The 13219-nt window shown below is 41.0% G+C and overlaps 1 protein-coding gene across 8 annotated transcripts in view; it reads left to right on the top strand.

Annotated features, from left to right (window-relative positions):
* LOC117409086 (TBC1 domain family member 1-like) overlaps positions 1-13219 on the top strand; it is a 102088-nt gene that overhangs the window by 66147 nt on the left and 22722 nt on the right. For 7 of the 8 annotated variants that reach the window (XM_059006473.1, XM_059006472.1, XM_059006471.1 and 4 more), the window contains one exon: positions 9730-9891. In XM_059006473.1, the coding sequence (XP_058862456.1) occupies positions 9730-9891 (162 nt within the window). Of the gene's footprint in view, positions 1-5293; positions 5395-9729; positions 9892-13219 lie in introns of those variants that run through there. The other variant, XM_059006478.1, reaches the window with a different exon arrangement.

Here is a 13219-nt window from a genome sequence, read left to right as displayed (position 1 = left end):
TACTGCTTTGCTGAATTAAGTCAAACATCTCATGATATTTTCAGACCAACAAGAATTAATGACCTAGAATTTTCATGACCTAAAAAAAACAATGTTGTTTTTGTTTACTTCTTGCCATGAGGTCTGAAAGGGAGGGACATGTTTGTTAACTCTTTCAGTATACAGTACATGTAATTGTGGCTTTTAGAGAACATTGGAATGTATGCCCCAGTGCTAGCTAGTAATGCAAGCACAATTTTATTTGAATACGAGAAGTGAGCTTAACAATATGATATGGGATATCTATCTATCTATCTATCTATCTATCTATCTATCTATCTATCTATCTATCTATCTTGCCTAGTCAGATGAACTCCACACACTGAGTGAACTCATCTTGGTGCTTGGGTCAGGAGAAAAAAAAAAATCAGATCTCTTTCCCAGAGATCCTGGAAATAGTCCCACCAGGTGCCAATTAGATGACCTTCCTTTATAAAGTTCCCCCTACATTTAGGGTCATTGTCCAGTTTTTCTCCTGCGTAGCTTGGGTAGGGACTCCAGTATATTTTGCTTCACTCGCTTCGTGGCGTTACTTGTTTTGTTTTTCAAACATACATATGCATATTTTTTTCTTCTCTTCTCTTCTTTCCTGTCCCCACTAGCATTGCTAGTTTCCTCCCTGTCTGTCTTTCTTTCCACACACATGCCCTCAGTGTGTTCTTCGTGTGGTTCTCCCTTTTCCCTGTCCTGCGTTAGTGACTGATGTCTTATGTGTTCAGACATGTCGGGCACATCGACATTAAGCAGTACGGCTCCTTTACCTCTACTTTCACATTCAGGCAAAAGCCACGCTGCATCATCAACTTCTACTGTTCATAAGAGATCAAGCAGTTCCAGAGAACAGCGGGGCGCCACCATGTCTCCCCCGAGGAAAAGAACCATAAAATCAGCACATTCCCGCAGCAGCAGGCAGGGGGAAACATCAGAAAAAAAACACTACGGCCATTTCCAATACTACATCGGAGATGCACCATAAAGCTCCCACTCAGGTAATGTTATGGCCTATGATGAAGGATCTGTTTTTTCAGTGGATGCAGGAGTTTGAGAAATCCAGACAAACCCTACATCTTCAGACCACAGCTCCGAGTCTAGTTCCTGAGACAGCAACATTACGAAGCACACGGGACAAACACTTCTTCCTGGCAGAGACTCAGAGTGTGGAGGGTGATGATGTCATCAACTCTGCTCCCGAAGATGACGCTTCAGTCGAGGCTGGCCGTACTGCAACCGTACATACAAATGCAGAAGCGGCCTTAAGAAGGATAGCCTCCTTTCTTATTGCTAATACCCAGACTAATACTGAGCAGGATGATTTCCTGAACATCATTGATGCAAAGGATAAAAAAAAAAGCCTTGGGGAGGGTTTTCCCCTCCATGAGGCAGTCTGGAGGCCCGCTGAGGCTATTTGGGAGAACCCTGCATCTACGGTCAAAGTCCTACCTAGAGTGGACACACTTTACAGAGTACCAGCAAATCATAAGGATTACCTGTTAAAACAGCCTGAGATAGACACTATAGGTACCTGACCGTGCAGACAAAAAGATTGACAACTTCCTAAAGAAGGATTATTCTGCTGCCACTGCCAGCATGCGTATCAACAACTATCAAATACATGCGGCTAAATACCAGCATATACTGCGGAGCCAGCTGTCTGATGCACATGGAGATGGCTATGCAGCTGGCAGAAGCAAAAATCAGCTAGATACAACTACAAGCCACAAGCGACAACATCGACACTAATGCTAGAGCAGTGGCTAATGTTATCTCTGCAAGAAGATGTCTGCAGATGAAATCTTCCTCTCTCACTGCTAACACGCAGTCCAAGGTGCTTGAGCTCCCTTTTCAGGGTGAGCTATTGTTCAACACGGGTCTCAGGGTTTCGCTGGCACACATGAAGGAGGCTAGACAAGCAATACGATATTGCTCAACACTGACTAGAGGGTCAGCTTTTAGCAGACCCTATCCTAACAGACAAGCATTTATTTTTCGTCACCAACCAACTCAATCCTTCTCGGGTGGGCAGGACCGTTTCCAACGTGTCTATAGCAGAGGAAGAGGTAAACCTACTTCATCCTCCTGACATTCCCCATATATATGTCCCTCCGACCACTTATCTCTGCCTGTAAGGGGAAGGATATCACATTTCTTGACAAGCTGGCAGAAAATAACACAAGATCAGTAGACCCTGGAGCTCATACAAAACAGATACAAGATACCATTCCGACACCTGCCACCACCAACAGAAAACGTCCGCACTTCACTGGACTGGTCAAGCCCACAAGGGATCTTCTTAATAGAAGAAATAGGGGCTATGCTCCTTTCCCTTGCCATATAACAGGTCCCTACATCTTCTCAAGAGCAGGGCCACTACTCCAGGGATTTTTTGACTCCCAAAAAGAACGGGAAGCTCAGACCCATTTAGACCTCAGGGGTCTAAACAGATACATTCTTACAACGAAATTCAAGATGGTATCACTGGGCAATTCAACCAGGGGATTGGCTGATATCCATAGACCTCAAGGACGCATATTTTCTTATCCCCATTCACAAGGATTACAGGGAATACCTCCGATTCACCATCAGGGGAGGTCAGTATCAATTAAAAGTACTACCATTTGGAATATCCACTGTGCTCAGGATGTTCACCAAGGTGATGGCCGAAGTGACTGCACACCTGAGAAGCTTAGGCATCCACTTATACCCCTATATAGATGATTGATTGATACGGGCTCCATCCAAAGGTGCAATAGTGCACAGAAACAAAACTATTTACCTATTCCAGGAGCTGTGTCTCCTAGTGAACAAAGAAAAGTCAGCTCTCATTCCAACACATTTCTTGGTTTTCCTGGGTGCACAGTTCAACACTATCCTAGGAACAGAGTGCCTAACCGAAGAGAGAATAGCCCTCATTCGTCATCTTGCAGGTCTTTTCATTGTAGGAGCAAGGCTCTCCGTAAAATTATTCCAGCAATTCCTAGGTCACATAGCAGCAGAGGTCTACCTGGTAAGAGACACAAGACTTCACATGAGACACTTACAACAGTGTCTCCTATCTTCCTGGAATATAACCCTTCCAGATTCTCATCGCATCAAGGTCTCTCTGGGAGCAGCAAGAGAAGCAAGATGATGGAAATTCTCACCTTGAGTAGTAATGGGGCTGAAATGATCTCAACAACCCCCAAAGCTCTGCCTGTATACCGATGCCTCCCTTCAGGGGTGGGGAGCACACTTATCAGAAGCACAGGTTCAAGGCAATTGGTCACCACAGCAAAAACAACTACACAGAAACCATCTAGAACTGCTAGCTGTTTTCCTGGCATTAAAACACTTTGCACCGATCTTAATACAAAGAGAGGTATTGATTCTTACAGACAAACAACTCCACAGCAGTAAAGTACATAAATCATCAAGGGGGTACAAGATCGTGAGGCTTATGTCATCTAACCATAAAAATTTGGGACTGGTGCAAAACCAAAGACATCACCATCCAGGCAACCTACTTACCAGGACTGGACAACAACCTTGCAGACTGGCTGAGCAGAGAAAGATCGCCTCATGAATGGAGAATCAATGGATTTTCCACAAACTGGGTCCCCCAGACATAGGCCTATTTGCTTCATCAGAAAGCACACAGCTACCAAGTTTCTGCTGCCGGTATCATCAAGAAGCAGCCATAGCAACAGACGGGTTGTCCATTCCCTGGCCAGATACCCTGATGTATGGATATCCTCCCCTGCCATTGATTCCGGCTTTACTCAGGAAGGTAAAAAGAGACAGATCCCGTCTCATTTTAGTGGCACCCTACTGGACCAAGAGGTTCTGGTTCTCCAAGATCGTGGAACTAGCAGAAACGAGGCCCCTACACTTACAGATGAGTCACGATTTACTATCTCAGGAACAGGGGAGATGTTGCACTACGATCCAGCATGGCTGAAACTAGCTGCATGGGGATTGAACGACAACAACTGTTAAATCAAAGGCTAATTGAACAGGTAGTTAACATTATGCTTGCTTCTAAGAAGCAATCCACTTTCCAGACCTATACAGATCAATGGAGAGAATTTGTCGCATGCTGCAACTCAAAATCTTTGCAGCCCACAGATATCACCTTTACCAATGTTTCTGCCTTACCTGTCTTATTCATTAAAGGTCTCGCATTATCCTCTGTAAAGGTTCACATCGCTGCAATATGTAATATTTTACATGAATGGGAGGGTCATCAAGCAGGCTTGATGTAAGAAGAGCTTTACATTTCTATATGCATAGAACTATCAGAAGAAGGCCACCAGGACAGCTATTCGTGTCGTTTGGATCAGGGCAAACAGGGCAATCAGATCAGAGCAAACTGGTTTCTAACAAACAATTGCTGTATGGATCACTTTGAAAATTGGTGCTAAACTGTTTTGAAAGTTTAGCACCAGAGAGCCTGCTGGTGCTAAATTATCACCCCGCCCCCCCTCCCTCCCTCAATTCGTTTTTTAGTGTTTTGTGTTACAGTAAATATTTTTAACAAAATGCACCCCTGTGGCAATGTGCCCCGCCCCTGTGTGCATTTGTGTGTTCTGTGTATGTATGTTGCGTGCGTGTGTTAATGTTGGTGTATTGGTACACGGGATATAAACAGGTCTGTGTTTCACGTGTGTTTAAATTGTATATTTGTATTTAGGCACGGGATTGCACATCACGCACGTGCATTTAAAATATAATATGCGAGCACGGGGTTGCACAGAATTAATTCACGTGCTGGGATTCAAGGGAATAATTAATTAGTAATTGAATCCCAGCACAACAGTATATATAGATGCACGTTTCATTCAGTCAGGGTTGGTGTTCGGTGAGTGGAGAACGGGAGAGAGAGGAGAAACTAAAAAGTGAAAGAAAGAACGTAAATATTGCTTTACTCACCGTGTTTGTTCGTCCCTGTTTGTTAGTGTGTGTTCGTTTTTGTTTGTCTCTTTATTTTGGCGCAAGTGCCGTGTCCAGTGTTTTTGTCTGTTCCAACCTTTTTATTTTCACTTTTTTTTTTTTTTGAAACCAGTCCTGTGGTTTTTTTTTTTTTTTTTTAACACAAAACCCCCTCTCCTGGTCTGACGCTTGGAGGCGCTGTTATCCCACGATGACACCACGTGTCACAAAGACGGCCGGAGTGGGTGGCGTCAGACCAGAAACAGGAACACAAACGACAGAGAGATGGGGTTTTGGTGAGGCTGAACGCGTGATCGCGTTCAGCATTTAATAAACAGAACAGAAAATAAAAAGGTTGAACAGACAAAAACACTGGACACGGCACTTGCGCCAAAATAAAGAGACAAACAAAAACGAACACACACTAACAAACAGGGACGAACAAACACGGTGAGTAAAGCAATATTTACGTTCTTTCTTTCTTTCACTTTTTAGTTTCTCCTCTCTCTCCCGTTCTCCACTCACCGAACACCAACCCTGACTGAATGAAACGTGCATCTATATATACTGTTGTGCTGGGATTCAATTACTAATTAATTATTCCCTTGAATCCCAGCACGTGAATTAATTCTGTGCAACCCCGTGCTCGCATATTATATTTTAAATGCACGTGCGTGATGTGCAATCCCGTGCCTAAATACAAATATACAATTTAAACACACGTGAAACACAGACCTGTTTATATCCCGTGTACCAATCTATACACCAACATTAACACACGCACGCAACATACATACACAGAACACACAAATGCACACAGGGGCGGGGCACTTTGCCACAACCCCATATATAATTACACCATATTTGTCATATTTTGCAAAAAGGAAATCTGTCGTCCATGGCAAGACTCATAGCAGCCTGTAATATTATTTAATTTTTTTCTTACAAGAAAAATGATTTGTAAACAAACATGCAAACATGTAAAATATGGTATTTTAGATGTGGGTAGATGTAGATTAATTGTCATTATTATTCCATTCAGAAATAGGGTATTTTACTGGGTAAAAAAAAAAAAATCTAATGCACAAAATGATGAATGGTATTAGAAACCATTAAGAAACCTAAGACGGCAGATCTGAGCAGCCCAAATGTTCAACATATGACTCTATTCAATTGTATTAATGGATTCGATTTACATTAGCTGCAACAACTGATTTTGTTTTAACAAAAATCTGTGATTATATGCAACAAACCAAAGCATGAGTTTTAATCAACAACATGTGTTTCTAAACAAGCAAAGATTAAATTTTGCGGTGAATAAGAGGCTTGCGAACAAAAAACATTATTTTACAGTGTATTGTTACCTGTTAAGTCCACTTTTGCCCACATACCTTTTTGACTTGCTGAACAAAGATTTAACTGATAACTGTATAAAAAAGTGTGCTGCAACATGTTTGCTACCACTTTCCCACACGACACTCAAGAACCTTCTCTCCTGTTTATGTGGATGAGTGTGGGCGGGTCATGCGAGTCCAGACCCATGAGAAACTATCGTCCTCTATGGTTGCTAAGGAATAAAAAAAAAAAATAATAAAATAAATAAATAAATAAAGTCTACTGGCGCAGGTAACTAACACATTAAATCTCACGGCAGTCCGGTTGAGCGTGGGGCCCCCTAAACGGTGAAGGCCCTAGGCGGCCGCCTCACTCACCTTGCCCTAAGGCCTGCCCTGCTGCCAGGCCCCCATTGTTGGATTGTTAGCTTTAAAAAATAGACACACTCTATGTAGCAGTCCGGGAACTTTGACAGAAGCATTTTGAATGTATTGACTTCAGAGGGCTGTACATAGTTGAAAGACAGCTATATTGCACCACTGAAACCAGGTGGGGTTACAAAGCCCTGTATTTTATGCAACAGTTACCGAGAGGAGGTTTTAAGCACTGTGTTATGTGAGTGGTTGAGTCTATGGGGTTTCCCTGATCTTACAATGCTATACAGGATGTATGTCTGCCTAAATCTGTATTCAACGGGCAGTCTTTTGTGACTTTATTTTTATTTATCTTGCAATGAATTTTAAGTTTCTGGAATTAATGTTTCAAGGATGAATGGCTCAGAATAGGAGGTGCCCTATTTTAAAGACAGAGGACGTAAATGTAAGAATTATTTTACTTCTTTTTTTTCTCAACTCTCAACAGCTCAGGATAATTGAAGGCCAGTGGTTGTTCTCCGATCCCACTGCCAAACCATTGCCTCTACACCTAGAGTGGGCAAAGGTCAGACCTGCAGGTGTTTGCTCATGTTCACTAAACACCTGGCCAGTAACAGCTTCTGAAGATTTTACCACTCTAGTTAGAGTGAATCTGCGCTTGCCTGACTAATTGCAAAAATAATAAAGAGTTTAAAACTATAAAGACACTGCTCAGGTCAAATTAATATTGGTCTTTTCTTCTTGCTAGTTATACACAAAGTTAGTTGTTCCTGTCAGAAAATTGGTCTGAATTGGCATCAAACAGGGACCAATGTCCCTTTACAACAGTCATGTCAGTATTTCCTGTTATCATAAAAAGTATAAATCAAGTTGCTTACGATAGCTGACATTTCTTTCACAGCACAGAAATGCTGAAAGATAATCTTGATTCACTCCCAGGAACATATTGTTGCACTCAGCGACTGATCGGATGGAAGTAGGTCTCTAGAAGGGGAATGTTGTACAGGAGAAGTGTGTATGAAAGTTCATGTCCCTGGAATTGCAAATGTAGCATATTTGAATCCAGTAAGCACAAGAAAAAGATGTATGTGATAAAATCATACCGGAAATACTGACTAGTGAAGCTCATGGGAGCAGGGCAAGGCATGCAAAAAAAAAAGTGCAAAAACAAGGCTATGGTGAATGCATCGAATCATGGGGAAACCATTAGAAAACGTGTATTATAAAACGTGGACCTTTTACTGTGTTAGACTTTAATAAGGGAAAGGGAATGCAGATGTAGCACCTATGATTTTTTGGCAGACGGGTGTTGCGTTCACAACATGCCAGTATTTTGTTTTTTATTTGAATTCTTGATGAAACCCATGTAAATTGTTTCTGGAAGAATTCCAACCAGGCGTTTTAACAATGCCAATTTGTGCGGTTTAGCAGTAGGGATAAACTGTAATCATAGTTGTGATTATTTTCAAAAGAGCAGCAGTGTATGACACACACCGTGAACACACCACTCCCAAGGTTAAAGAAGTTCATTCTTCATGCCCATTTCATCACTGGCCTCTGTTTTGAAAAAAAAATTAAGCTGACAAATGTTTTTTGATTCAAAAACACTTTATATACAAGAAAGGTATACCTCCAATACAATCATATAAGCACAAGATTCAAACTGACTTTGGACAAGGTCTCAGTACAGCTCAGTGCATATGTTTGTATTAGAAAGCACGGATATCCATGGAGTCAATTCGAAAGAGATGAAAAGACTGACAAAACTTTACAATGTCTGATATTTATACCTTTGTAAACAATTGTTGACTTCCCATCAACCCGACTGGTTTCTGTCCAATAATTGAGGTCGTCATCACACACAGCGAGCCTACCACATACTTCCTCTGTGGGAAAGGGGGCAGCTCTGACCTTATGGTCCGCCATGTACTACACTGAGCAGGGCGCATCCATTTTGTCTTTTAATGCACCTCTCCCCCCCCCCCCCCCCCCCGCCCCCCCCGTCTCAGGGTCAGCCACGTGTAATGAGAGTATTCTAAGCTTTGACAGTACTGCATTAAAACGACTGTTACAGCACCTTCACACACAATTTAAAGATAATGATTATAAACAACTTAACTATAAATGACACACATAATGTAAAACGTATCATTAATAATATAATTAATACCTCATGCAGAGAGACTGCAGAGGTGCTCTCTGCCCAGTGTTGTAAAACGTCTACTTAGGGCTAAGTTGAGACCACCAAACTCTTTTCACTTGAGTCCTGCAGTAAGCCACATTTGAACCCAGGCCTTTAAAGGTGAAATGCTAGCGCCTTCTCCATATTTCTTTGCTTCTTAGCCAATATAGGTTGCACACATCATCCCCATTTATATCTGGTGATACTGTACTACTAGTGCTGATGTCTCTAGCATTTAGAGTGTTCGCTGTACTAGCACACACAATACAATTTTGAGCTTTAGAACACCTACCCATTTTTCCAACCTTCTATTGTAGTGGCTTTTACTCTAACATGGGTGGAGTAGCATTCACCACACAATTAGTCCTCATTTAATCATTGTATCTTTTGAAAACACTATTTACAGATATTTTGAATTATGTAAGCAGCTTGTTTGAATAAAGTCAAAATACTTACCCTACTTTATTTATTTGACAGCTATAAATTTATATGAGTAGAATTATATCCACATTGAAGTTTTTAGTTTTGTTCATGGTCATCCTTTTTTTAAAATTATTTTTGGATATTTTCCACATCTTTTAAATTGTGGTACTATTATTATTATTATGATGATGATGATGATGACAGTAAGACACTGTGAAGGTGACGTTCTTCCAAGATTGTATTGGTAATGGTGATATGTTTTATAAAATGTGGGTAGATGTGTGGTGTTTTTGTGTGTATAGTAATATTTATATTGCCATCATGCACATGGTCAGGACAAAAAGTGCCTGACTCAGATCTATCAATCGCTAGTTTAACTACTTAAAAATATATTTAAATTGTTATTTCTCTTTGAGGCTGTACCACATGCAAATACATTGTTCTAATGAGCTTCTTTGGTTGGTTGCACAGCTTCAGAGAGCGACCTTCAGAATAAACGGATTAAACTCGATTATGAAGAAATCACGCCGTGTCTGAAGGAGGTGACTCTCATCTGGGAGAAGATGCTGAACATGCCAGGAAGACCGAAGATCAAATTTGACATGGAAAAGATACATGTTGCTATGGGCCAAGGTAATGTTCACTTGGGATTATGTTTACTTTTCGGTAAATGGGTCGAAAACGTTCCTTTGTGGCTATCTTTAATTACTCCACACACACACAGTTTCAGCTCAGTAACTTCTTTTTACTGGTTTATTTTTTGTGATTACTGTGCTTGTATTTTAGTGTGAAAATAAAAACAAGATGAAGTAATCCTAGTGAGAAAAACATTGCTTTTAACTGCAAAATGTGCTTGTCCTGTGCCCTGTATTTCAACGGATGTCCCATGAGAATAGGCCATACTTAATATCTACTGTTAGCATGCAACATTATCTTGAGTTTATTTTGCAGCTGTTTATTTTCTGGTTACTATAATTTCCAGGTATAAGCCTGTACCTTGGAAGAAAATAAAGTGATGAGTGATTCCTCTCAGACAAGGAGCCAAGCCGAATCCTGTGCCAACTATAGGAAGAATTATATCAGAAATGCAGTTTTCCCTTGTGGAAATTTGGGCAAACGTCAATGATACTTGGATCCTCTATGTTATAATTAATGAAGCAATGTGGTCCCTTGGGCATGTTGCACACTGCATAAACCTACTGTTTCCATAGGGGTGCCAAAAATGAATGTGTGAATATAAAACATAAAATGGGGAGAGTCAGGCCCTCCCGTTTTCTAAATGAGTGGTTCCCATCCTTTTCTCTGCTGCGGTACACCTTCATATATCATTTGTTTTTGAGGCACACCACCCTATTTTCTCCAACTGAACTCGCCCTCTAATAAAAGCCTATGTTTAAACCTCCTGAAAACAATTCAAGCTGTCCTCAAAGTAATTTATCAGTTTAAGACGTTTAAAGTGAAAGCCTTTCAATGCCACAGGCTACAAGTCGGAGAAATAGGTAATATTTTGCCTTGATACCTGTGTAATACAATTTTCAAATGTATCTTGCATGTAGATTTTAAATGTTTCGAAATCCAATGGCCCAGTGTTTCAGATTTTGAATTATAAATTGCAGGCTGCAAAAAAGCTAATTCTATAACAGCTTGCATTTCTCATGTAAAATATTCATAAAAAACAAGTTTAGAACTGGTGAAAACAGTAAGATTAATTCTGAGGATTCGCTAGTAAAAGCAGAGACGGCAGAGCAAAACACAAGAGAGTAATAATGTGCAACAATTTACCATTAATTTGAACCCAGGTCTGCCTGAGTGGCTGAGTTGCTTGATCCCAGGTGGAACTGAAGATAAGGCAACTCTTAGGTCCTGATTCGCTCACAGGCGCGCCCTTCTGTTGTTCTTTACATAGGTCAGTGTTGAAAAGCCCAACTCTCACAAGTAGGTTGTGGGAAAAGATAATACAATTGAGATAGCACTACCTGATAGATGGATATTCTTTTTCTGCAAGCAACTAAAATGTGTCCTGCAAAATTCATTTTTAATGTGCGATCCATCCTTAGCTCTTGCAAATTCTTCTTGCGCCTTCAGTGGCAACTTCTTTGAAGATTCCAAATAAGTTAAATTAAGCGGGTCACTTACCCAATCAAAATCTTCCATACTTGGAAAGTAGCATTCGAAAACTGTCTTGCAGTGTTTTAAGATGTGCAAAGATTAGATTTAACAAACTGTTACGGACAGGGTCCGCAGATGCTAAAGGGAACATTTCAATTGAGCGACTCGCTACTTTTTCCTGCCAGAGGGCTAGTTTTGATCTGAATCCTTCCAGTTTGTCTGTGGCTGTTAGGATGTTCTCATTTCTTCCTTGCATTTTTTTTGGCTGAATATATCTGCAAGATAGGCCAGCTTGGCACGCCAAGAATTATCGGAGACCAGATCTTTGTAGGGCAATTCCTGCGAAGTTGAAAATGTTTTAAGCTCCTTCTGAGAGACAACCATCTAACCTTAGCAGGAGTAAGCTTTTGGTGCTCTGCATCCATCTCTTCACATAAAACAGAAAACAGACGAGACTTTAAAGACTGTGATTTGATATAATTCACCATTTTCACGGTTTGGTCTAGTACTGCATTTAACTCTGGTGGTATTATTTTAGCGACAAGAGCTTCATGGTGCAGGACGCAGTGGCTGGCCAGGATCTCAGAATTCTGTTCTCTCACCTTGCTCACAAATCCTTTAACTTTACCCGTCATTGAAGCTGCTCCGTCAGTGCAGATACTATAACAATTTGTCCACTGAAGATGACTTTCCTCGGTAAGGTAAGCATTTGTGACGTGAAAGATTTCCTCTCCAGATGTGTGATCTGGCACTTCTTTACAGAAGAAGAAATTCTCCTTGATTGAATCTTCATCAACATACTTAATATTGGCTAGGAGTTGGCAGTGTCCGCTAATATCTGTAGAATCGCCAATCAGCAGGGCAAACATTTATTTTTAATTTCTCTTGAAGCACCAACTCGATACCAGCTGACATGTCATCAATACGCCGGCAGATTATGTTATCTGAGAGAGGAACCTTGGCTATTTCTTTGGCTGGATCAGCTCCTAACAATGTCTTTGCAAGTGGGCAGAATTAGGGTCTTGGCAATGTTATGTGGCTTATTTGATTTTGCAACGAGCTCAGCAACTAAGTAACTTGCTTCCTGCGCCTTATCTGAGACTTTCACAGAGGCCATAATTCATTTATTTTGCTTCAAGTTCAGTTCTTTCATGCGCTTGAAGTAATGTATGTCTTTGCCAGCGAGTGACGCGTGTTTGGTCGTGAAATGGCGCTTTAAAATTACTTGGCACCATACTATTGTTCGACAGCTTCTCCCTACAAATAAAACATTCTGGCAGAGCGCAAGAGGCATCACCAGTCCACAAAAATCCATATAACAAGTAGCTGTCACTGTACTGGCTGTTTACCAGCTTCGGTTTCTTCTGTTGAGTTTTCGTTAATTGAGCTGCATTTGAAGCAGAGGTAGATTTTTCATGGTCTCTTTTCTTCAGAAATGTATCCATATTTATAGAGTATTTGTATAAATCCTTTGTTCTTTACATGTATACGTCTTAGTAGAACACAGTTGCCTACCTGTCAGGTGCTTAGTGAGCTCAGGCGGACACCTGCAGGGCTGGCCTTTGTCTTTCAGAAGCTGGTAGCTTGCTGACATCCGCTCTCGAGTTTCTGGGTGTGAAAGAGGAAATGAGCTTGGTCGTGTGATTGGAGGACCCACTGATCCTTCAGTTCTTCTGAACTGTGTAGGAAATTCCTGCTGTGGGGAACAAATTATTGGACATTCTAAATTGGGGGAAAAACCTATTATTCTATGTTTACGGTTCAAAATGTAAGATGCCAGGAGTCCAACATTGATAATAAAAAAAACACACACGCAATAAAACGCCCCTACACGAACAGTGGTTTGACCCGT

This window comes from Acipenser ruthenus, chromosome 2 (assembly GCF_902713425.1).
Source record: "Acipenser ruthenus chromosome 2, fAciRut3.2 maternal haplotype, whole genome shotgun sequence".
NCBI lineage: Eukaryota > Metazoa > Chordata > Actinopteri > Acipenseriformes > Acipenseridae > Acipenser > Acipenser ruthenus.
Note: the sequence above shows the minus strand (reverse complement) of the source record. Positions and strands in the feature narration are given on the sequence as shown.